At 44.6% G+C, this 25,384-nt stretch overlaps 1 protein-coding gene across 2 annotated transcripts in view; it reads right to left on the bottom strand.

Moving 5' to 3' along the window:
* Positions 1–2,289: 2,289 nt before the first annotated feature.
* LOC120840901 (transmembrane protein 164) overlaps positions 2,290–25,384 on the bottom strand; it is a 49,552-nt gene continuing 26,457 nt past the window's right edge. For both annotated transcript variants that reach the window (XM_040211674.3, XM_042294131.1), the window contains exons 6-8: positions 17,485–17,569; positions 16,775–16,875; positions 2,290–10,415 (exon numbers count right to left, since the gene is read on the bottom strand). In XM_040211674.3, the coding sequence (XP_040067608.1) occupies positions 10,050–10,415; positions 16,775–16,875; positions 17,485–17,569 (552 nt within the window). In that variant the 3' untranslated portion in view covers positions 2,290–10,049. The remainder of the gene's footprint in view (positions 10,416–16,774; positions 16,876–17,484; positions 17,570–25,384) is intronic.

Genomic DNA, 25,384 nt, shown 5'->3' with positions numbered 1-25,384 from the left:
GAACTGTGTACCGAGAGAATTAGGGTCGCATGAAACAATCTCGCTTGTGCTCGGAATAGTTTATATACTTTAGAGCCGCGTGCTGCGAGTTGAATATGCTTCTGCGGCTGGAACAGCTTCAAGAGCGGCCGGCGCTGACTCAAGCCGGCTGTAACCACTACAACATCCGTCCAAAGGGAGCGCTAATAATGTCGAGAAATATAGTGCACATTCTAACACTACAGTCGACATTTGGCGCAGTCACATTTGTTGTCCACAACTGCTTCAGAGATTTTTTTTTTTTTTTTTTTTTTCATTAACATTGTTTTGGACATCAAATCTAGCTCGGGCTACTCTCGGAGTTCCACTCACGCGGCCGCTCTGTTGAAGACGAAAAGTGAAACGTCTAAACGAAGTTCTGAGTTTAGACGCGGCTTTCGTTTCGACACATTGATATTCGTGTCTGGTATTGCAACTGGAATGCCATTACTTTACTGGAATACCAGTAAATAGTCGCATTTAAAATAATTCTTGCTTACTACAGGCGTTAATTATTCGACGTAGTCGCTAAAACAATCTCTTCTAAAGCTACCAACACCCTTCGCACCCTTTTACCTACTTAGAAAAAGGGAGTATTACGCTAAATGAGTGCGCTGAAAGAGTAGCGATGGGTGTAAGTCCCAGATCACCCCTCTAGGCCCCCAAGGGTGTAAAAATTTGATGTGCGAGGGCGTGCGATATGTTCAAATTCTTTTTTTCTTTTTCAACTGGGACGCCTGGCCCCGTTAAAGAAAAAGACGAAAAAAAAAAAAAAAAGTCATGCTGCCTGGCAGATGGAACGAGGGAGGTTACGGAGGACCTTCGGGAAGACAAGACTATTCTCGTCGGTGGGTGCGTAAACCGCGTAGACCCGGAGACTTGTACGAGCCTCCCACCGACGAGTTGAGTGGCGCAAAACTCTGCTTGACGCTCTTATTCCTCCTAGCCTTGGGCTGTACGGCGACAGAATACTACATACAGCTGCTACCGCTCTTTCGAGAGGCATACCAGAAGAGCCACGACAAAGAGCGTGTCGCAGAAGACGCGAACGAGCCCCGTGCCTACAACGACCGGACCGGAAGGATCATCGAGCCTCATAGAGCCTGGATGGCCTTCTCGGAGCACTGGCGCTCGCCGTACGGCGCACTGCACGTCTTCTCTGCTTTCTACGTGCACGAAAAGGACGGCACCACAAAGCCTCACGTAAAGGTGACAGCTTTACTGTCGCCAAAACTGCGACACACGTGTGTCGTACGAGCACGTATCGTATACCTGGACTATCCCCACTCTTTCCCGACGTTAGTGGGCGTCTGCCGTCACCTGTTTAGTGACGCGCATGGGCAGAGTGACAGCAGTCGCAGCGCAGGAGAGATTCTAGAACCCGCCGTGCTGGAGTTCCCGACTGGCCAGAAAACGGACCGAATACCAACGGCCATAACCATCCTGCTGAACGGGATGGATTCGCAGGTATGGATACCAGTGCGCACATTTAGCACCGGGCCTTCGAGGGAAGTGATCGGTGTCTGCGTGTCTGCGACTGACCGAGAGTCCGCGCTCGACATGGCAGAGTTCCTCGCTTTCCACCAACTCATCGGGGTCAACAAGTTCATCGTGTACGCGACTGGAAAATCTTTTCGCACGGCCTTTCCTTCTGTGAACAGTAGCAAACTGAAAGGGGTGCCACGTAATGTCATTTTGCCTTGGTATAAAAGCGCTATCCTCCTCAGGACGACTCCATCGTCTGCTAAGAGGCTCATGCTAGAGGACTGCATGTTCCGCTCAAGGTCATTCGTCGAGTTTGTCGCTCTCATGAACGCCGACGAGCTTCTAGTGCCGAGAAAGAATTCCAGCGAAGCTGGACGTCACAGGAGGTTCCAGCTGACATGGGCTCTAGCAGACGTGTACCTCTTCGAGCGTGTGAGTTTTTGCAAGAACGTTTCGGTCAAAGATGGAGTCGCCACAATTTCGACGTTGCGTTCACAGAGTAGCATTATGTGCCTGGGTAACTTCGAATGGAAGCCGTTATTATTCAAGTCTTCCGGCCCCAAGGAAATAGGAACTCGTCAGTCGCGGGCACTGCGTGTACCACGGAAAGATTTTGTCCTGCAAAAGTATGAAAGCGAACTCAAGTGCTCGCCGCAGGCAGGATATATCGACACAGCGGCTCAGGCCTTCGCAAGAGACCTTAAAACAATGTTACGGTACTATTACCGAGAGGCTTAGACAATTTCTGCAATGCACAGCTAGTCCCTGGCAAAATATTAATTTGAAACTTTATTCCAGAGATAAGAGCACTGCGTGGTAGCGCTGTCGAGCTCAAATTACGAGTTTCTTATATATAATAAATCAGACAGAAAACAAAGTTCTGCAATATAATTTTACTTCAGCATAGCAGATAATCTATTATGTTGGGGGAAGAGAAACAAATGGTTTCCAGTTTCTCTTAAAAAAACACACTTTTAGTTCTTTATCAAGGTCCCTTTGAGTCACAACACAATTGGTAATTTGGGTGCATAACATTTGTACTGATGATCACATGTACATACTAAGATTTTTTTTAATCAAGGTTGCGCGTGATTTTACATTGTGGAGACTTCCCCCAAAACAGACGGCCAAAATTTGTACATCACGCAATTACCAGACGCGTATCCTAGTAAGACAGAAAGGGTCTACATCATGAACAAAGGTTACAAAAGTAGTGACTAGTGAAATGAGGCAAACCACAAATGCCCAATACGCATGGCAACACGACGGCAGGGAACCCTTCGGCAAAGATTCTGTACAAATGCCTCATATCAAAGGGTTCACAAAAATACCATCACGTAGACAAAACCTACCGTCTTTCGGATGCAGACAACTACAATGCCACTACAAAAGAAACAGGACTGGCTTCGAATATACACCGAGCAGTATAGACCTTCCGCTAAATTACCGAAGCACTGTGGAAAATGCTGGGACCATAGGTACTATCAGGGAACGGCGGAGCGCGTGGTTTTCGAAACGCGTTGCGTCAACTGGAGGCTGATAAAACTCTGGAAGTCCGGCCGCAGTCAGGGGATCCGATGGAGCGACAACGGGAGGCGCCAAAAGTGCGGCCACGGCACTCGTCGCCTTGTGCCAGACTGGTTTGGCCGGGGATAGCAGACGCAAAAAGACGACGAGCGCCGTGACGATGCACTTGTCACCGCTCGATTGGCTCCATCCGATCGTAGCGTTGGCTGCGCTCGGACAGATAATTGAACGCGTGACATGTGTACACTTGAAATGATAACCCTGGTAATCTTTCAGAGCCTTCTAACCCACTCCTCCTCTCCCACCTCTGCTCCTCAATCCCACCCCTGGTCACATGACCTCCCCATTAACCGATCGACGTCGAGCACCTCACTCCTCCTCTACCAACCGTCAACCAATCCGTGTCAAGCCTCGCGGCCACGCCTTTATCTGGGCTTCACTTTTGGGCTTCACGTAATGCCGAACCCAGGAACGTTTCACGTTCATGAGACGTTGACGAACACTCGTGCGAAGTGACACTTATTCTAGGCACATTTAAGCACTCTAGTTTTCGGTGTCTGCCTAAAACTGCTACAGAAACCAGCATGTGCAGCGCGTGTAACCCGACGGGCAGCATGCTCCTTGGTGCTGGGTAGTATAGCAAAAGGTCTATGAAATTAGGTTCTTTCTTGAACCGGCTTCACATTCACACTGACAATGGAGCTGTACTAATCTTGTTGCAAAGAGTTTTCACCGGGCCTATCTTACAACCAGCCAACCTTGGGCTGGAAAAAAAATACTTGGGAGCACATTTAGACATGCTTAAAAGGTATGCTGTAATGCAGATTTCTGAGCAATGCTACAAAAGACCAGATGAATACTCCTTTCAAATGTGCTAGTTGCACAAACTTTCATAGAAAATAAATGACTCTTATGCTTCTTAATTTCCTCTGGTGCCATACAAAGATTGGAACCTCACTGATGAAGAGTACAAGTTTGGCATTACAAACATTAGTTAATTAGCAATTTAAAGGCATGCTTTTGAATTCGGTTAATTATCTAAGACATATTCGAGAGTTAGAGTGCTACCGCTCATTCCTTACATTAGTCTCTTATGTTGTAGGCTTAGAAGCCAAATGACAACATTCTAAAATTGTTGGCACCAAGCCAGCCTCCTTGCACAAACGTAGTACCCAAATTTGATAATATGCACACATAAGATATATTCGCGATAAAAGCGACACAAGGATTTTCTGCCCTTTTTTTTTTTGTAGGTTAGCTCAGAAGCAGGATCAACTGAACCAGTTGGAATGCAGCATGGTGTAAAATAACACATGGTCTCCAGACAAAAACGAGACAATCAATTAATGAACACTGCAATTAAGAAAACAAAACAATGCACATACTATTTACAACATTATTAAATAGACAAAAAAAAAATGAAGTGTAAACAGTTGAGCTAAAAGTAGTCAGATTACAAGATGAGGTATAGACCGACCTGCTGTTTACAAACAAGTGAGCCTCTGCCCACACAAGATGTGGGCACTGCACCGCGTACGCAGAAACCAGATTCGCGTGAAGCGCCTGCGCATGCGCGGTGGCGACAGCAGCGCCACTGCAGCGGCGTAACGTCAGCCGCATAATATCTGCAGTAGATACCATGGCAGTCATGCAATGAGTCTTCCATACTTCTACTCGTACAAACTAGATTTATTAAATAAGCTACACCTCAAAGTAACGACACTTTGGCCATCTTTGTGCTTAAAATCATGGTTGCCAGTTATCTGAAGCTTTATCTGAAATCACAGGACACGGTTTTCCGTCCTCCAGAAACGTGAAAACAGTCCGCGACCGGGCAAGACGATGTAGCGTGAAGCCTCCTGACACCGTATCAAAGATCAGGCAGTCACACTTTTTAAGCGTAACGGTTGCCAATTCCGTCTGCTCAGCACTAAGCACCAAAATGGCGGCGCCCACAAGAAAATCGGCGAATGGAGTGCCGATGCTTTAAGTATAGCCTATTTAGTAGCTCTAGTAAGTAGAAACAGACAAACCAAATAAACAGAGCAGAGTACAAATTGCTGTTCGTGCTTGCAATGCAAAGGACTACACAGCTGGTTCAATTCAACCCCATATCAAACAAAACGCCTGCACCCTCAAAAAAAAAGAAAAGAAATCTGCTAGGGACATTATGCAAAGCTGCCATTTTTTGTACCTACAACCAACGTTATTAGACTAGATCAGTTGGAGCAGTACACCCCTCCCTTTCCCTCACTCACCACGACTCGCCTCCTGTCGTTCGACGCGCTGGACGGCGACTACGGTAACTGCAGTGCATTCTATAGAATACGTACGTTTCAAAGCACAGCGTCTACCTAAATGGCGTTCCAGCTCTGCTCTTTGCAGAGCCGTATATCGGAAGAGTTTAGCCAATGGGCGGAGCAAAGGCCGCCGCCAGCGCTGAATACTCCCTCCGTGGTTAGAGCGTAAACTAAATGTGCGGCACAGCGTTGACCAATCAGCAGACCGCGCTACGTTACAATATTGGAAACGACATTTAATGTATGAAATAGAAGCGTTTAATCTCGGCGTCTCGGTGAACATATTGCCCTGAACCGGCTTGCTAGAACAGCGTCTCAGCTGAGACTGGCTGAGAGAAAACAGTGCAAAGGGTGGGACGCGCGCGCGCGCGCCTTGATTGAGTCCCGCTTGGCTCGTGCGCTGGCTTTGGCCAGTGGATGCTGTTTCTTGCAAGTAGGGCCTGGTTTGGAGCGCACGTTCGTTTATTCTACCGTTGAATATGGACGTGACGAAAACCTCAGATGCACCAAGTCTTCAGTCACCAAGAGTTTTACCTTTTTACTCGAGCGACGCGAAAACGGCTTAAATTAGTCGAGTCGCATTTTTAGGGCTCATGATCACCACTAGGGGCTGTTCCGCGGTCTGAGTCAAACACACAGTTATGAAACCAAAATCTAGAAGGCGCTTCAAACGACGGGAGGCGGACTGGGTGAGTGAGGGGGGGGGGGGTACGCCCTTCTGCGGGAGTTCCACAACTGAAGTAATCTAGTAATGTTGTTTACACCAAACATTCCTCTATGGTACAAAACTGGACCTTTCACTAAATGTTTATCACCGGATGACATTTTTCTTCTTCTCACATTTTAGGGCCGCTGCTACGTCCTACACAATACAACAATGTGCTCCAACCTATGTCTTCACTATCCAAAATCAAATACTATATGTGCTCTATCATCTCGACTGTATCAAACTTTATAAACGTTGGTCATAGCCTACGATCAAGCTGCTTTAAAAGCATAGACAATATCAGTGAAAGAAAGACTAAGTAAACAACCTCTTTAGTGTACCCTTAAAAATCTTGAAATGGGCCACTGACACAAGCAGATGCCAGCGCGACAGAAGCTTCTGACTACACATCAAATGGCCATATGTTCACACTCAAAATGCATAGCACCAAAGCACAAGCAAGCGCCTGAGCAGCACAAGTATCTAAACAGCACAAGTGCCTAGTATTGCGAGTTTCCAGCACCAGTCAGATGCTTGATCAAACTTGCATGAATGTCAGAGAAGTCTTCAGCCATAGATCTGAGCATGTACAGATACCTAGACGAAGGTACTACAGAAGAGCTCCCATTTAGGGATCTCCATTCTGCTCTAAGCACAATGTTGTTTCCGAGACAATTTCTAAAATCCAATGCTTGTTATTGCTAGCAGTGGTCACAGTTTCCTTGCAAAAAACTGGCAAATAAATTTTTCCAGAACATTTCTTCAAGATAGAAAATGAGCCATCGAAGTGGAGCACGGTTACTGCATAAGCTTCCAAGTCTAGGATACTACAAAAGCCTAACAGCCAGGCCATACACACCAGACACAAGACCAGAATATGAGGTGAAAGACAAGACACCATTGAAAGGGACAGCTACAACCCCAATGGGTAAGGACAAGGCAATTGAAGCTAATGCGCACAACAAGCAGTTCTGCTCCAATTAAGGTATTTGACCTTTCCAAAGACAAAGGCTCCGAGGGGTGTCTCTTTGTACTGACCAAATTACACAATTTAGCACTCTCGTTATCATTTTGTTTTTTCGGTTGGGATTTGATAAATGCAAAACATATAAGGGGCATCGGTGGCTAAGTGTGTTAACACACCGACCACAGCTCGGAAAACTAGGAGCAAAAGCTCGCATGGCAGAACCTAGGGAACCTGGCATCAATCTCCGCTCCTGCCCATTCCCATCTGCATAAGCATCGTATCGGTGAGCGGTCGTGTATCACCAATGTGTGATGCATATTAAAAGACCTTAGGCTAGCAGTGGTACTGCAGTGGCTAATTTTATCTTCAACAGGAAAAACACCAGATGCACACTGGGGCTGACAAACTTTTTCCTGTATAAGCATACACACAACACCCATACACAAAAAGGGCTAACTTCTTCCTGTATAAACATACACACGACACCCATACACAAAAAAAGATTAAAAAAACAACAGAAGACAGTGGGGGAAAAAAACGCAGAGAAGGCAGACAAGGAATGCTGTCCGTCACAGCTCTGTGTCTGTCCCTCGGCTACGTTTCTCATTCATCAAATAGTAGGTTCGGATGCTTCACCAATGTACTTCTGTAAGCATATTTCTACTTGAAAATGGTATTCTGCTATACCTTCACATACAAAATAGACATCAGGCTTTAATTGTTCATTTTTTTTAGTGATGGCTCTATCGAAACAAGACTAAACTGTAGAAATATGTCTCACGCGAGGGTCTGCAAAACTTTTGCAGTTGTGGTTGGTCGAGTCCTCACGAAGGCGACACAAAGGGAGCCGGACGGCAAGTCGCAAAAAGGGGGGAAAGCAAAAAGCTAAATAAAAAAAAGTGAAAACGTTCTTGCACAATGCCAACTGGAAGTGCACCCTGTTCCTGTCTAACCTCATTTAAGGTCAAAACTGCCGGCTGTGTGAGAAAACGGCAAGGTGGGTGGGCGGGGAAGGGGGGGGAAGGGATTTTTTGGTGTCATGCCTGGGGCCGCATAAACCTGCCTCGCAAGCCGCGGGTTGTCGACCCTTGGTTTAATGCAGTCAGACAGTATGAACTTGAGCTCAGCAGGAGCCTATTTCATTAAACGCACTATTGAAATGGAAATCTAGAAGCTTTTATGCACCTTCCTAAACATCCTCGTCAATGTCGACTAAAGTTGCAAGTGTCTAAATTCCAGTTCTATATAATCGAACGATGGTCTCGTAGTTACTTGCGACTCTAGCTAACTATAGGGAGCGCTGGTCAGGCAAAATGGCGAACGAAAGGAGGTCGTTTTCGTCGTTCAGCAAGCGGACCCCCACAAATTTCTCTCACTGCAGCGTAAAATCGGTGCTACATATGAAAGCAAAGCGATTTTTCGACGGTAGAAACCTTCTAGTCAATGCATAGAAATGACACGGCGGAAGCATAAAAATAATTACTGGAAACGGTGTTTGTTTTTATAGCCAGTGACAGGTCAAGAACAAAGTTGCAGCTCCTCCCACCCCTTTGCACTTCAGCGGAGCGAACGGTGAAGAGGAGGTCACCTCTTTTCCAGCGTTCGCTCTACTAAAGTGGAAAGAGGTGGGAGGAGCTTCCACTTCGTTCTTGACCTGTCACCCTACGAGAACCGAGCAGCAACGGCAGACGACAGAGTCGAAACGACCTCCTCTCCTGAGCATCTCGGCGTTGCCGCTACGCGGCGTCGATTTCGCTGGAATCGCCAATAAAGGTTCCTAGTGCAAGTCAAAGCATTACACATATACAAACACCTTGTTTACACTACACAAACAAATACCTGGGGAGCTACACAGGAACCAACTACTAAACTATCACAGGAGGCTTACGAGGTATTCCTATTCAGTAAGTAAAACAAGCACAAATTGCATCTTGGAAGCATAGCTAAAAATAGCCTCTGACTGCTCACACCAGAGTTTGCAACAAATGCCATATTAGCTTTATAAAAACTATTTTTACTCAAGACAATCGTGCATTGACGTTCAGAAAAGAGCAGCAATTAAAACCATAATTATATAGAAGTATGCAAGTAATAATGCAGTGATGCCACTGAATAGTGACTAAGAAGCGTTAAACAGGCACTGGCTAGCAAAACAGCTTGTTCAGCCATGCCTAAAAATGATTTGTCATATAATGCCACAGATAAGGTGAAGAGGAAAATATTAGAAGTGAAGTTCTCTCACTCAAGCTATGCTGCTCGGGCGACTCTAGCAAAATTTCTAAGATTGCTAGGGCATCGTAACCACACAAAGCTTCCATAAAAATCTGAGCAACAACACTCAAGCTGAGAAAAAAATCTATTTAGCAATTGCACGAGCAACAGGAATACAGCATGACCTTGGAATAACCTAGACACTCACTTTGTAATATCCCCTGACTTGCAACTACAATAATAATAATAATGAAAAAAAAAAGTGCAATAAAATGTAAGCATTTACAAAGCTCTCGTTACTTCGATATGACTGCCACAAACTAAAAACGAATCTTTCAAAATCATTCCTGTCGCTTCAGAGCATCATCATGACCTCAAAACAATGCTAAAATGCACCCACCGCCGGAGGACGACCATGGTGCAACCCTGGACAGTCCATGATTCGTGCCAAAATAAAGAAAGCCAAGGACACCAGAGCCGAGGGTGGGAAAATCATAGATGTCACAATGGTAGTGTCGTGACCCTGAAGCGACCTTCATGCACACGCACTTGCTGTAGTAAAACTATGTAGCAATGATGCCATCCAACCCCAGGTGCCTAAAAACATTTTAAAAAGAGTTAAAAAAAAACAGACAGAAGAAAAAAAAAAGGCATGCCACGACCTTGGCATGTCGTCACAACCTAGGCCGGTGCCATCACGACCTTGGGACGACCTCCTTTACTTTCTAGTTGATCTTGTCCTCAGGGGAGCCAGAAGAGGAGCAGGAAGTGCTCGCAGTCTTCTCTTCGACCTCGGTCAAGGTCATCACGACCTTGGAGCGACCTTCGTTATTTTCTAGTTGACTTTGTCTCCAAGAGAGCCAGAAGAAGAGCATGAACTGCACGGAATCTTCCCTTCGGCCGCCGTGAGTAGACCGTTGCTGCTGGCGTCGTGGTTTGCGTTGGGATTGGTCAGCTTGACGGCACAGAGTGAGCAGAGCCTCTGCACCCGACTCAGACTAGCCATGGCCACGTAGCGCTCGCCGGTCCACACCACTGAGCCCAAGGTGTGCAATACCCAGATGCTGAGTGCCGTGTACGCCTTGCCCGCTGCCATTATCATGACAAACTGATGTCCTACTGCCCAGAGGCGGTAGTTGGGGCCGTAGAAAGGATCGGACACGGCAGGACACAACATGCCGTTCAAGTTCACCTCGGTTACCTGCAGAAACAGGGTGTCATTAACCCTTTCGTGCCCAAAACTTGAAATATCGGAGACCTACAAACCTTGACATGGTTTTAGAACACACAGAATACTGTAAAACTTCTAATATTCGTGAGCTCCTAATTTTTGCGAGTTTCGCGACTTATAAAATTCGCGAACTTGAGTGGACGAGAATATTTCTATTGTCTGTAGAGGCAAATTCCAGCCTTTAGAATTCGCGAAATGTAATGTTTGCGAATATGACCCCGCTGCCTAGGGTGACCACCTTTCTGCTAGCGAAATGCGGGACGCTGGAGGCGGGGGGGGGGGGGGGGGGGGGGGGGGGGGGATTCATTAACACACACACCACGAACCGAGGCTCTGTTAACACATTTATTATCCTGTGCTGTTTACACACCTGCTAATTGTATTGCAGCAATTAATCTCAATTAAGTTTCACTATGAGTGAAGTATTTTTGTGCCAAATGTGTTTTAAATGTGTTAAAGTTGAAAACATATAAATCGACTGTAGCAGAACTCAATGCATCTAATGGAAATAAGAAACAATAAATCTCTTTCGGATTATTGTTTCCTGTCAACGCCTACTTTTATCAGCATTGTCCTAGACAAATTTTTAACATTACGTTCTTTTTTGACCATTGCGAGTTGCAGGCTTTCTGCCTTGTGTGGCTGTGTTCACAAAAACAAAGATCCACAGCAACAGTTTCGCACTGACATAGCCATATCAAAATAATTACAATATTTTATGTTGAAACTTTGGCGAAAAATTTTTCTTAGAATATTTTGCCACCAAGGGGAGAGGCACAACGGAGCATGCGCGTCGGTTCTCCTGCAAGAACGACAGTCGCTTCCCGCAATGCTTGTATAGAAAATGACGTACCATCGCAATTCACACGATTACCAGTGACCTCCGCGCTTCCTTGTGCCCCGTTGTTCGGCAGCGCCACGAGTTGCAGAGTGAATTTTATATATTATGAAATGCGGGACATTTTGATTTGGGAATCTCTTGCGGGACGTGGGACACGAGCCCTCAATGCGCGACAGTGCCGCGAGTCGCGGGACGGGTGGTCACCCTACCGCTGCCCGATTTGTGAAAAATCGCGGGCAGCGAAAATAAAGGGTTTTACAGTAACAGAAATCCGGTCTCAGAAAAAAAAAATTACCTTTTTTTCATAAGCATGTTTTTGAATTGTTGCTTGTGAGCAACAATGGGCATTTGCACCACTACTTCATGCCGAACAAGTAAAAGCAGTCACAACATGAGACAAGGGTGGCAAAACTGCAGCTCCTCCCTCCCCCCCACTTTTTATCCCCAGCTGGATCGAAAGGAAAAATACAAGGAATTTTCAAAAGTCTGGACACTCAAGTATGCACTTGAAATTTCTAGAGGGGCTTGAAAACATATTTTATGTCTTTCTTGATCCTTTTAAACTAATTTAACCCCTTAAGTGCCTTGGACGAACCGTGGTCGTCGGCGGCTCCCTGGCTAAAAATGCTACGGACAAGCTCAGCTCGTCCAGTGGTTTTTTCAGTAGCCCTCAATACCACTCACGAGCTAGGTTCGTCCAAGTGGTTTGCAGTGCTGATCATAGATGGCAGCACTCGTTTTAGTTGGCGTCTCTTTCTTTCACCGCTGTTAGTATGAGAAGATACTTTGGCAACAGCCATTTGAAAATGGCATCGCTAAAGAAAGCAAGTGACTCGGAACAAGTTGAGTTTTGTTCGACCAGTGAAGAAAATGATGACTTTGTTGCTGAACTCAGCTTATTGAGTGAATCGTACAACGAAGATGACAATGATTCAGATGGTGGCGGCGATTCCATACAATCCGTAACCTTAAATAAGGTGGCTGTACCATACCTGGTGTTTTAGCGCGAAAACATCTACAGGACTGCCTAATTTACTGTTTTTCTTTACACTCAACCCCAGAGGATGCAAGATGCTTAATGTGTACGCAAAAATGCAAGATGCTTTATGCATGCACACAATTGTAACAAGGTTCATGTGCACAGAGAAATACACTGATTTTTGCGTAATAAACTATTGAAAGTCTACCTGTGATATCAGACAAATAAAACTCCTCAATAAAAAAAAAAAAAAAATCAACATTTTTAGGTCACTTAAAAAAAAAATTGCACTACTAAAGGGGTTAAGCTGTTTCTTTTCTACCATAGGAAGTTATGGAGATCAGAAATTAAAAGTCTAGCACTTGCAGAGAGGAGAAAAAAATCGGCATTCATGAAGAAGCTCGTGGGGATAACTTCGAGAAGTAAAAAATTGTTATGGGCAATGAAGCTCTGACCCTCTTGATGAATGTAAGGCTGTTCAATCGTTGTCGAAGTGGAAACTTCTCTAGGGAGGACGCCTCCCATGAAGGGAGCCCCAAAACGGCAACTCACAATGAGACTGTGTCATCTCTGAAGGCGGTGGTTGAGGAAGGTGGTCGAATTACACTGGAGAAGTCGAAGGAACTACTTATGCCACATCGACTTAGAAAATTTTGAGAAAAAAACCTTGGTTACAGCAAAAAAATCTGCTAAATGGGTTCCTCACCCACCAACACCAGAGCACAAGGCACCAATGTGATATTTTGCCACCAGTGCCTCCAAAGATTCAAGGAAGGCAAGTCTGCTACTTAGAAGCAAATTGTGACTGCTGGTAAGACCTGGTTTCACAACAGTGACCCAGAAACGAAGTCTCAATTCATGGTATGGTCAAAAAAAGGAGCACTGCCACCTAAGAAGTTTCGCTGCACCAGATCAGCCGAAAAAACAATGCTTATTTCTTCGGATTCAAGGGAGTTGTGGCCTCTGTCCCCCTTGAGGAAAGGCAAACTGTGAACTCTGAATGGTACACGGAAGTGTGCCTGCCAAAAGATTTTGAAAGGCTACACAAAGGACACATGCAAAGATAAAATTTTTTTTTTTTAAACAGCCTAGATTGAAAAGGAATGTTATAAAACAAATTTACAACTACCTAAGCAAATAACTTTTTAGATATATATATACGGCGCAAAACGAATTTATAGTGGGCTCCCGCGAGAGCCGCTGCGGGTCATGTGGTAAACCTGTTCACCGTTGCGCGGTGCCGCTGCCGCCTCAAATTCACGCCGGTGCCGCACGCTCAGCATGGTGCACCGCTGTTTCAACGCGTTTCTCCACGCCACCGCCCGCCGCCGCGCAAGTTCGTCTGCTCTGCGGTGCCGCTGCCGTCATCTGACCGGCACACAGGTTTATCACCTCTGCTTGCGCTTTTTCAGGAGATTCCTTTGGGCTCTAAAAGTTAATTATTAATCTTTGTTTTTTGTTGCACTTGAAACAAATATGAATAAGCAACTTTTAGAGACCATACGAAGCTTCTGAAAAAGCACAAGTACCACGTGACAAATAGCGGCCAACCACTTGACAAATAGCAACGACTTTTCCGCGGCGCCCGCAGGCGCCAACTAAGTTCATATAGCGCCGTATATATAGCTCTAAATTTTTTTTTATTTTTTGTTTTAACTTTTTAGCTTTCTTTTCCAACTAGACTGTTTAAAAAAAAATGTATTTTTCCTTTGCATGTGTCCTTTAAGATGCCACGAATTGGTTCCAACCAGGAGGGAAGAGAAATCCATTGTCTGGGTTCAGTGCTAGTGCATATCTTTTCCTGTTGGCACTCTTAGTGACTTTTAGAATGTGCTGCCTGTGCCTAAACATTAAAACTGGGAAGCCCCGAAAGTCTCTAAGGGTGATGGCACTTTCTAGCACCTAATGCCAATAGCACACACTTACAGAAAAAATACAAAGAAATAGCAAGAGCCAAAATTGCACAAAAGCACCGTCAAAACTAAGAATTCAAGCCAAGAGGTACTTTTTCACACACTGCAGAGCAAAAGAGGGAAAAAAGCATTGTGTCATAAAATTACCTAATGACATCTTACGACATTAGGTCATTATGACACCACGTCAGGAGATGCATTTTGTTTTTGAAAAAACGATGCAGTCCTCTTTCGTATCATTTAGGAAGACCACACGTAAAATATTATGACATAGTTTTGTCCAAATGCTTCTTAAACAGTCCTACAAACTTTGCAACTCGCCAAGTTGCCGAAATCACACGACTCGAGCGGGCGAATTGAGGTGCAACCAACAGCACAGTCAAGGTTATGGCGTGTGCATAGCCCACATTGAGCTAAACGTCATCACTAGTGCCCCTTTTAGGGGCGAAGCTCCTTAGGGTCTAGCCTTGCCCGGCGTCTGTGCTCACATCGATTGCCATCCCATCTGTCTTCTTAAAAAAAGAAAAAATGTTTGCGCAATCGACAGGATTCGAACCTGTGCGGGGAGACCCCAACGGATTTCTAGTCCATTGCCTTAACCACTCGGCCACGATTGCAGGACGAGTAGGGGGCTCTGAGATGTGGTATTAACTCAAGAGCTGGGGTTTCTGTCATGGATGAAATGTTGCATGTAGCCGCTCAACGTCTACAGAGGTGAGGGCGCTGCGGTCAAATGCGTATATATACTATATATAAAAAAATCAGCACCATCAGCACTACCTATGAACAAAATCAGTATCATTAGCACCCACCAGAGCTTCGCCCCAATCAACATCATTCACCACGTGGAGATGCGATCATTTTTTGTTTGCTTTTACTTCTCCGGGAAAGCGTAACGGGTGGCGTAAGTAACGTTTACCCTTGGCACTTAGCAATGTCCACGTCAGTGGTGTAACAAGCCTGTGTAGCGCGCTTCATGGGAGCCGTCGAGCCGCCCTGCCGTGGTCCCGCCATTACCGCAGTCTCCCGCGTCACGATTGCCGTCGTCATCTCACTGTTTGTGATTACTGTATCTCGGAGTTTCGTCCACACTACGGACATTCCGTGCACAAACTTATGACGCAGTTGTGCAGACGTCGTCGAATGTCATAGACGCCAAATGTGGTGAGGAGTGCGGTGCAGACGACACTTGTGCCTGGCACACGCCCGCTCCAATTCCACCCACCATTGCGTAGAGGATCACGTGACATCTCGTACCATGTAACAGCCATGTTCTTGGCGGCCGGAGACCAATGTTGCCGAACGGAGCCGAAGTTTCGGTTTTGATTTCTGCTAGTGTTTGAAATTAATTTTCGCGAATTTCACGAATCGCCTACAATTAACGAAAAATAGGTCCCGCGAACAGTTCCAGTAAAATGTAAACATATTGGAATCAATATTGTGATCCCATCGCATCGTGAAAATTAGAACCCGCGAATTATTCCAAAACTTCAGCTTTGACCTAAATCGCGAAATATTGAGCCTGCGAAAAATAAGTCGTTTACAGAACCCCATTTTTCAGGAAGCAAATGACATTTTACCAGGGCTTTTTAATGCGAAATCATTCACTATCCCAAAATCTTCGAAAGTGAGCGGAGTTGCCCTTTAAAGGACAATTCCGATCAATTTGGAACCTTTTAGGACAATGGGGAATTTCAAATTGAGAAGTATTAATATTTCTTAGCCACAGAGGGGTGTCAACATTTTTTGAGTGAAACTAAAAATTGTCTTGCTGGTGACATATATGTCTCAGTCTAAGGCAGGGGTTCTCAAACCGGGTTCCGGGGAACACAGGGGTTCCACGAGCTGGTCTCATGGGTTCTGCGAACACCCAAATTGCAACCCCCCCCCCCCTCCCCCTTCCCCCCCCCCTCCCCCGCTGCAGGCTGCGCGGCAGGACCATGCAAAGCGCTTTCATCTGACTTTGTACTGACATCGCGATTGATATGGTGGGGATATATGGGAAGTAACACAAGCAAAATTGCCTACGATTGCGCATCAGTTGCTTCTCCATCAGCAAATATAGAAAGGGGGGGGGGGGGTTCCGCGGCAGTTTTTGAGGCTTCCTGGGGTTCCGCGAGACCAAAAAGTTTGAGAACACCTGGTCTAAGGAACAGAAATCTGTTTTTGTTTGATTAACTATGAGCTCTTGCAGCTCTATATTTGTTAGACTTTTATGAGAGATTGGTGGCCGAGTGTGTTTACTACTTGTAGCAGCTGGGAGCACGTAGAGCAAAAACTTGCGCTGCAGAACTGAGGGATCCTGGGTTCAATCCCCGGCACCACCCGTTTCAAGCTGGCAAGCTGGATGAGCATCATTCCAGCGTGGTGCTGTGCATCACTACTACATCATAGAAACTTAAAACCCCAGGTTAGCAGTCGCACTACACTGGCGTGCCACACTAGACGCCCATTGGGGTTGACTAACTTCCCGTGGTAAACTTATACACAACACAATTAGACTCAACCAGTCGCGCTAAACAGTGCTAAGCAAGGGGGCAATACGAGACATGACAAGAGTGGCGAGGTAGTAAAGTGTTGCACAAGAACCACTCACCAGGCCCAGCCCCTGGAGGAAGAGAAAGTGGTACAAGTACTGCAGTGCCACACTCATCAATGCCCAGCTGGGATCACCTAAAGCCTCTGTGGTGAACACTCCTGAAAGGGAGAACGAAAGAGAAAGTAGGGGTCACGCTTTCACCTCTGAGGATGCATTGCACCATTTTTACAAGTAAAGCTCAAGGATACTTTCCCAGTTGTCCTTAATAAATGACACTGTCATTTAGCAAGTATTAAAGCAATCATAACAGTCGACTCACTAAACAAGCTGTTCAATAATAAAGTGTGTATTCCTCCGCAGTGAGTGAGCAAAAACGTGTTTAATAGAGGCATTTTCTCCACACGAAAATCAAGCCGGGAACTGTCTGCACAGGCTGAGCGAAGACCAGCAAGCATGAAACGCAACATGTTGGCCAACAGTGGCTCCGACACGTTCAGGCAGAATGTCCCAGTGGTTAGTCTACATATACCAAACTGTGATTTATATTATAAATTTAAGAGCAAATACTGCACAGACAGAATTTAAAAAAAAAAGCTTGATGGCTTAAGGACAAAGTGCTAGCTGCTGACAAAAAGCTTCAAGTTGTCTTCTACACAAATTCTTAGCAACTTGCCATCAAACATTTCAGAAACACGAAGAGAGAGCCATTACAAAAAATAGCACCCAGCATCTTAAAGTGAGCACAATGAAGAGAAGCAGCAACTTACCGCCAACTCCGGTGCGTAGAAGATAGAATGGAATGACTAGCATCAGTGCATGCTGGATCCAGTAGGTTTCTTGCTCCATTGCCAGCTGAAAAAAGCAAATGAAGAAGTTCTTGCACTTCACTACAGTTGGTTTCGTTTTGTTGCCCAGGTCCTTTTGAGCAGTTAGCGTTAGCCCCAAGCCCCATCCATGAGTGTGGCCCATACTCATACCCTCTACAAGAGGGGTCTCCAAACCCCGGCCCGCGGGCTAAACGCGGCCCACCGATGGACACGGTCTTTGCATTGACGCCCGACACGCAGCCCACAAAATGCAAAAATTAACACGTGTGGGGAAAAAAAAAAGGCACCGCCACACACATTTAAAGCGCAAACAACAATATCAGAAAGAATGAAAAAAAACTGCATCAAAACGCAGAATCTCTCACCATAATATTGTACATTGTGATCCCCAGCATTACTATTTGTAATTCTCTGCTTCATGTTTGTGTAACTACGATACAATGGACCTTTTTCCAGTAAGCTTCTGCGCATGCGTGCACTCCCTCTGTCGCCATTTTCGCAGGACACCAGGACGCGGTGCCCTGCAAAAATGGCGGCAGCAACATTGTCAGCATCTATCTTCGCGCGTATTTAGTCTATTTCGACGCTTTGTTTTTTAGTATTGGTAGTATGGGGTATGAAAAGCACTGAAAACCAATACATCGGCACGATGCCAGTGTGTTTTGACGGACGGAGGCATGTTGGGCTGCTCTTTTCTTATAGTTCACAGAGAACTCCCCAGACGGCACTTGTTACTCGAAAAAGGTCCATTCCTTAAGCGTTCTCACGAATATTGGGCTCAGTGTCCTGTGTCATAACTCTTGCATATTACCATCATCAGATATACTAATCATTAGTCATTTGACCAGTGTGAACTTGCCAAAGGTTCTATATGTGCTTTGATTTATGCCTGGTCAGATTTCTGGGTTACAATTCTTTTGCAATGTCATAGTTAGCAACATAGTATTACAGTTAAAAGATAAAATACCGTATTTACTCGCATAATGAACACACTTTTTTCCCAAAAAATCGCCACATATTTGGGGTGGTAGGTTTATTGCATGGGGTAAAATTTTTGCATTTACACGCTTCGTACAAATGTCACACTAGGTGCCAATATGCCACAGCAAGGTAGTGTGGCACGCCTCCACTTATGGAGGTGCACCCACGGCTGGTCGGAGGCGTGCCACAGTAACAGTGCTTCATCAATTGCAAACCTTTTAAGGGCGCTTTCGGAGAGCCTCTTGCCAAGGAAAAGCGCCCTACAAAGCTCATTCAGCATGGAGAGCAACGCAACCATTGTTAGGCCTAGCCACTTCCACAACTTCATTATGCGAAAGCGGACCACAGATGACAGCGTGTTTGTTGACATCGATTCATCCGATAGGAAAAGAATGTCCGGGGCGGGGCAATTCCTCGACCCAAGCTTCGTCAAGTGTGCACGCTGCTCGGTTTCACGGTCTACCACTTCTGCAACTACGCACTTGCAGCCATTACTAGCGGCTTGGCTTGGCTTGACTTGGCATGACTGCTTGGCGGCAAAAGAAAATTGGCTTGGTGGGCTTGGTGGCTAGCTAAGTTGGACGCAATTCGAGACTCGCGTAGCCAAAAATTGGAGGTGCGTTCATTACGCGAGGGGGAAAAAAAAGTCCAAATATTGGTACCCGCTGTTGGGGGTGCGTTCATTATGCGAGTACATTCATTACGCGAGTAACTATGGTATATATGTTCATCCACCTTGCATTGTTTTTTCAATTTATCCCCTAGTTTAAATCTGTATTTAAACACTTATTTTGGCTATTTATTTACTAGTATTTTCACATTTATATTGTTTTAAGTATTTTCCTGCTCTCGAGAAGGCCACAGGTCCCCAAACCGGCCCTTTAACCAAAATGCTTGGAGACCCCAGCTCTACAACTATAAAAAAAACTCAAGACCTAAGAGTGCCCCGACTATGAGCATTAAGACGTTGCAACCATTTGCAGCTGCCTACGAGAGGACACACTGGCACAATCTATGTAGATTGCAAGTTCATCTGCTTCTTGCACTAAGGTCACGATGATGCCAGAATGCCAAGCTCTCATTGCCTGATTAAAAAATATAGTGGGTAGACCTCAAAGCATCTAGCATTGAGGTCTACCCACTATCCTTTCGATCAAAGCCACTCAGAGTGTGGCATCGTTCTATGTTGTCACCGCAACTCCTGCGCAAGAAGCAGACTTGCTCTCCACATTGGGTAGGCCTGGAGCACTTCTGATCAGCATGCACAGGGCGGAGTGTCGGACCGAAATTTTGATTGGTTCGGATCGGGTTCGGGTTTACGGCTTTCGGTTCAGTTCCGGGAAGCAAAAATAACAGTTCAAACCGGTTCGAACCGCCAAATTGATAATATATTTCCCACATTGTTTTGCAATGGGCGCTATTTCCACTGTAAAACAAGAAACTCTATACATGCTTTTTTACTGTTTATTCACTTTTATTTTTAGGTACCACAAATAAGTAGCGGTGTGCGAATATCCACCATTTTCAAATAACGAATTGAATTTTACCCTATTCGATTTGTTAATCGATTCGAATAATAAGTTTTCAAAAGTTTTGAATATTTTTCGAATAATTTTCTAATAGTCGTTACGGTGTCACGCCGCAAGATTCCCTTCACAGGCGTCCCACAACGTGCCGGCACGCCTGATATACGTGCCCGCAGAATGGCAATGCGTACCCTCTTCTGCTAGACAATGATTGTCATCATCGGCAGCAGCAGTTTCTCTTTATACGTACGTTGCTGTTGCCACCATTAGGGACCACAGTGTTAAGTATAACCCGCATGTAAGCGATTTGCCGAGAGACGAGTAGAAGTATTAAAAGTTGAATCATAGTTCTGCTCTTGAACGAAGGAATTAATTGCAGGGCATAAAATCATAAAATGGGTACCTTGTCGCCATATATATCGTGGAATATATTTTTCGACATACCGTATAAACCGGAATACAGGTCGAATTTATTTTTGAAAATGGACCTGAAAAAGTTGACCCTCTTCTTGTATAATGGTCAATAGCGGAAAAACAAAAATAATCTCGCAACACTAGATGGCTGAAGCTGCCACCTTGTTTTTTTGTTTTTTTGTGCAAATGCCTAGTACTTGTCTACTTATCACGACGGTCACGAATGACTTTCACTTGTGCTCCTTGTTTTGTTACATTTACCGTTGCCGCTCCCGGAGTGATAATAAGCGGAAGTAGAAGACAGTTCACAGTAGCCTTCCGGAAGAAGGCAATCGCCTATGCAGAGATCCACAGAAATCTTGCAGTGCAGCGAGAGTTTGGTGTATCAGAGAAGAGCATATGTTACTGGCGAGGCCAGAGACAAAATCTGGCAGCGTGCAGCAAGGCAAAGAAAACTTCATTTCGTGGAAGGACTGCAGTGTACCCCGAGTTGGAAACAAAGGTAGCAAATTTCATTTGAATCTGCGCGGCATCGCTACCTGTGATGTCGGGGTGAATCCGTACGAAAGCCGTCAAGGTCGCTCGTGCCTCCGGGCTCTCGAGGGTGCAATTCAAAGAGACGTCATTGTCCCTTCGAAATGCGTTAGTGAACTTGTTGTCGGAGGAAGGTTCTGAAGAATTTGAGTACTAACACTGCGCACTTCTTGTTTAACTGCGTGCAAAGCAATTAAATAAATGTGCAGTTTTTCTCGTCCTTCCATACGCTTGGCCAAATTTGTTACCAAAGTAAGGTTGCATTTTCTTGCCATAAAAACTTTTTTTCCCTTTTTGCGACTTGTAAATAGGAGGTCGACCTATATTCCATGACAATGCAACTGAGCTGAGAGCAATATTTTCAAAATATCATGAAAGTTCCAGGACAAGCTCTTTCGGTCTCCCTTTTATGGGGAGGACACTGGTTAGAGATTTAATTTCTGAACTATTCAAGCGATTTGAATGAATTTCGCAGGCGAGATTTAACATAAGATGCAGGTGTATTGTGCAAACTTTCAGCTCTCTAGGACAATTTTACATGCCTGCATAAAAAGATGTGTCACTTTTTGTTAAGAAATTTATGATATGCAAATGAGCCTATTAAGCACCATTTTGACCGTTTGAATATAAAATGGGGGATATATGGGACTTTGGGCTATCTAGTTTTTATAACTCAAATGTAAATATTTCAGGAAGAGTCATTACCTCAAAATGTGAGATGCATATCTGTTGTATGTCAATTTTTGAAAACACAATTCTTTCTCAATTAGGATTTCAACCGAAAACAAATTAAAGTAGATAGCCGTACTCCCCAGTAAATTTCAGTTCAGAAACATCTTGATTGTGATATCAGAATATTCTTACCTTCGAACGAGATTCCTTCATACGAAATTTGCAGCAAAAAGTGGAACTGAGGAAAATGCATACGAACATTGAACTCCTTTACTTTGCTACTGCCTCACAATGTGTTAAAAATATTTTATATCAACATAACTATTCGGCGCATGCTTATCAAATTTATTGTCAGGGTGTATAATTAGTTTCTAAAATCGAAAAGTTCAAAATTGAAAAAGGAATTTTTCATTAAGCTCATGTCCCCCCTTACAGAAACACTGACCAGCAATCAGAAGACATGTTTTCCTAACCAACATTATTTACACTCAGCACCATGATGCAGGCAAAGAATCATGTAGAAAGAAGTGAGCAAAATTGTTCACTTTAATCTATATGCACCTTCGTGCTCAAATCGAATCTGACCTACCGTAAAATAACGGGCAAGAGCCCACTCGAAATTCAGAGATAATCGCGAAAAAATGGGGGATGGGCGCTTGTCCGGTCATCAATTTTACATATCAATGTACTGTGCATATTTTCTCAGATCTTACAAATTTCAGTATAGGCGCTTAGTGTGGTATGGGCAGATGTGCGGTATTCTACGGTAAATAAGTAGCACATACCCAAGTAAACATTTTCTTGTACGGGATAGACTGACCTAGCCTGGCTGTTGAAGTTTGTTCCTAACAAGATGCCGGTCAATTCAATTTGCAAAGAGGCATCACCCTTGCTAATTAATCATTTTTTGTTAAATGGAACGAGGTGTAGTATTTCGACATGGCAACTACTTAATTGGTCACTTTCTGACGGTCTGCGTGCATAATCGTCATAGTTCGATTACGTGCCCCTAAGTCGTGTTTTTGTCCAGCCTACAGACATAAAATTGCTGTTCATAACATAAAACGGGCAAAAATAGACCTTTATGTGTTTGAGAAGCTATATATATATGTCAGGAACACAGGGTATTAAAATTAGCTTCAAGATCATTCGGAATTAAAAACAGCGCGAGAAGACGAGGACCAGACGAAGAAGTAACTTGGACGCAGTGCTGACTTACAACTGAGTTTATTGATTGCAAAATCGCAATATAAACTTGCGTTGTCACAAACAAAAGAGAAGAAACTAAAGGAAGAATTCAGTCCACATGATACATTACCAACAAAAAACAAAAAAATAAAAAGACGCCATGACACAGCCGTACAGAGCACGTGTTAAAAAGCAAGCAAGTCGGGGAACTAGAAAAAACAAGCAAGTCAGCACTGCGTCTGGTCCTAGTCTTCTCGCACTGTTTGTAATTCCGAAGTATGTACCAACTTACCCAAGCCTCAACTTTAGCATCGTTCAAAATCAGAAGTTTGTTTATGGCTCTCCCAAATCACTTATACATATGCTTATCGAGGATAATAACGCTGGAAAAGATTTCCAGGGCCTCCTTCAGATAATTTACAAAGCATTTACTTATGACATATATTTCTTTAACGTGATTGGCCTTATTTATGTTGTCAAATCTTCAGTCAGCAATTAAATATATTTTATTATCATCAAAAAATTTGACAGTATGAAGTTCACATAACCGCTTGAGACTGATACGGGAGGAGGATACTCAACAATATGTCAGCTGTGAGCCGATCTGCGGAAACGTGCTTTCTGTTCGCTGTTTGGCAGTGTGAAACACCAAGTCGGAAAATATGCCAAAAAGGACTTCGTGCTCACATGATAGATCTGGATGCATGTACACGAAATGTGCAGAAAGGGAGAGATAATAAATGGTATTCTTCAAATGAACCCAATACACAATGCCTTACTGCAAAAAAAGAAAAAAAAAATACATAGAGGTGTAGTATATTTCTAATTACACACATATAGTGCAAAGGAGTGACGAAGATTCTTATGATCCTAACATCAATCACATTTGGGCATCAGCTTGCACCAACTCAAAGTTTCGCGAAATACCGCCTCGGGAGGCTAATGTTATGTTTGGTTTTATACCTGCACTTGTTTTGGGCCCTTACTTTACTCTGCTGTATAAATTATAAGTCATGCACTCTAACGTTTTCTTAGGCTGTCGTATAGCATTGCGAGACTGCTATATATACTGCACAACTTTGCAATTCAGACATCTACTTTTGCTAGTGTTGTAAACATTGCATTTTACCAGAAAACTGAACTGTTTAACATGGTTTGCACGTGACGTCATCGCACTATATGCTGGTGGTCATTGCAATATGTTCTGCCTAAGAAAATCAAGTCCGATGGTGCAAAATGCACGCTGCAGTAGGTTTGCACTCAGCGCAAGCCATTTATTCCAGAGACACAAATTATCCTTGCTTGGTGCAGCGTTGTGAAGAACGGTGCAAGCGTCTGTCACTATGAAAACGCGGTTTCTCACAAGAGTGTTTTTGCAAACAAAGTAGTTTCAGGGGCCACCCTTTCTGGTCTGTGCCGAAGTTGCCAGGTAGAGGAACCTTTACAATGCGGTATGTTTTGAAAAGTACCCCCCCCCCCCCCTCCCTTTTTTTATCTTCTTTTTTTCGCTTGTTTTTTTAGACAATACTTATAATTCGTGAGCGACTCCCTCCTCTGTTAAGGGGTGTTAATTCGACAATTATGCTTCTCTAACTAGTCCACCCTCTCCCTCTTACCGGTGGCCGGACTGCTGCGCCATGGAAAGGGCTTCTCTGTGGGGTGGCGTTCCTTAGAACTATGCCACGTGCCAGCCAATGGGAGTTTATCCATCCATTCGCTACTGTGTACTACATGCTTCGCTCCATGAGACGGGGAATTTAGGTGCCGTTTGGCGCGGCTTCAAAAGCTGATAACGCCGGTTCGCTCCACAGGACAGTTAATGCTTCCACATAAAAGGAGCTGTGCAACAATTTTAACGTTGAAAGAATTGGCATCTTCTGCTTTTGATATTGTTCACCTTGTCACAAATGACAGAAAACACACTTCCTTTCATTGAAATGTTGAGATTCCGCCGCGTAATAGCGAGGAAAAGCTTAGAATATTCCCCGACCTGCAGCCGCGAGCGGCGGCCATGAGAAACACGCGGCGTGATGTCAATGGGGAATCTTGTAGAAATATAGCAAGTTGTGGAAATACCTGCTCGATAAAAACTAACTTTTCTACAAATCTTGTCGTTCCAACATATATATAAATGCGTCAAACACCTGGTATCATCGACAAAACTTTTATTATACGGAGTTTTAGTGACGCCATTTATCTTAGGTCCACAAAACCGTCAGCTCTCTCTGCTACCGCAAACAGTCGCCAGAAGCCAAAGGGGGAGAGGGACAGGGCCTGATGGGTATGATCGGACCCAGATGAGACTTTCCTCCTTTCACCATATTGTTCGCGCAGCGCCCGCCAGCACGTGGTCATGTGGTCGCAAGCGGATGAGTTCTCGCTGCTTACTGATAGCTCTAAAGCAAGGAGGATGGAAGGGTAGGAGAGGGCATGACGCAAGCCTACACAAGCCATGCTCCCTTGACGCCTCGCCTCTTTCTCATTTTCGTCACTTACCAGGCCAACGTGACCACATCACGTGACCG

This window comes from Ixodes scapularis, unplaced genomic scaffold, assembly GCF_016920785.2.
Source record: "Ixodes scapularis isolate PalLabHiFi unplaced genomic scaffold, ASM1692078v2 PGA_scaffold5__190_contigs__length_132052651, whole genome shotgun sequence".
Taxonomy (NCBI): Eukaryota; Metazoa; Arthropoda; class Arachnida; order Ixodida; family Ixodidae; genus Ixodes; species Ixodes scapularis.
The sequence above is the reverse complement of the archived record's forward strand: the minus strand, read 5'-3'. Positions and strand labels throughout refer to the sequence as shown.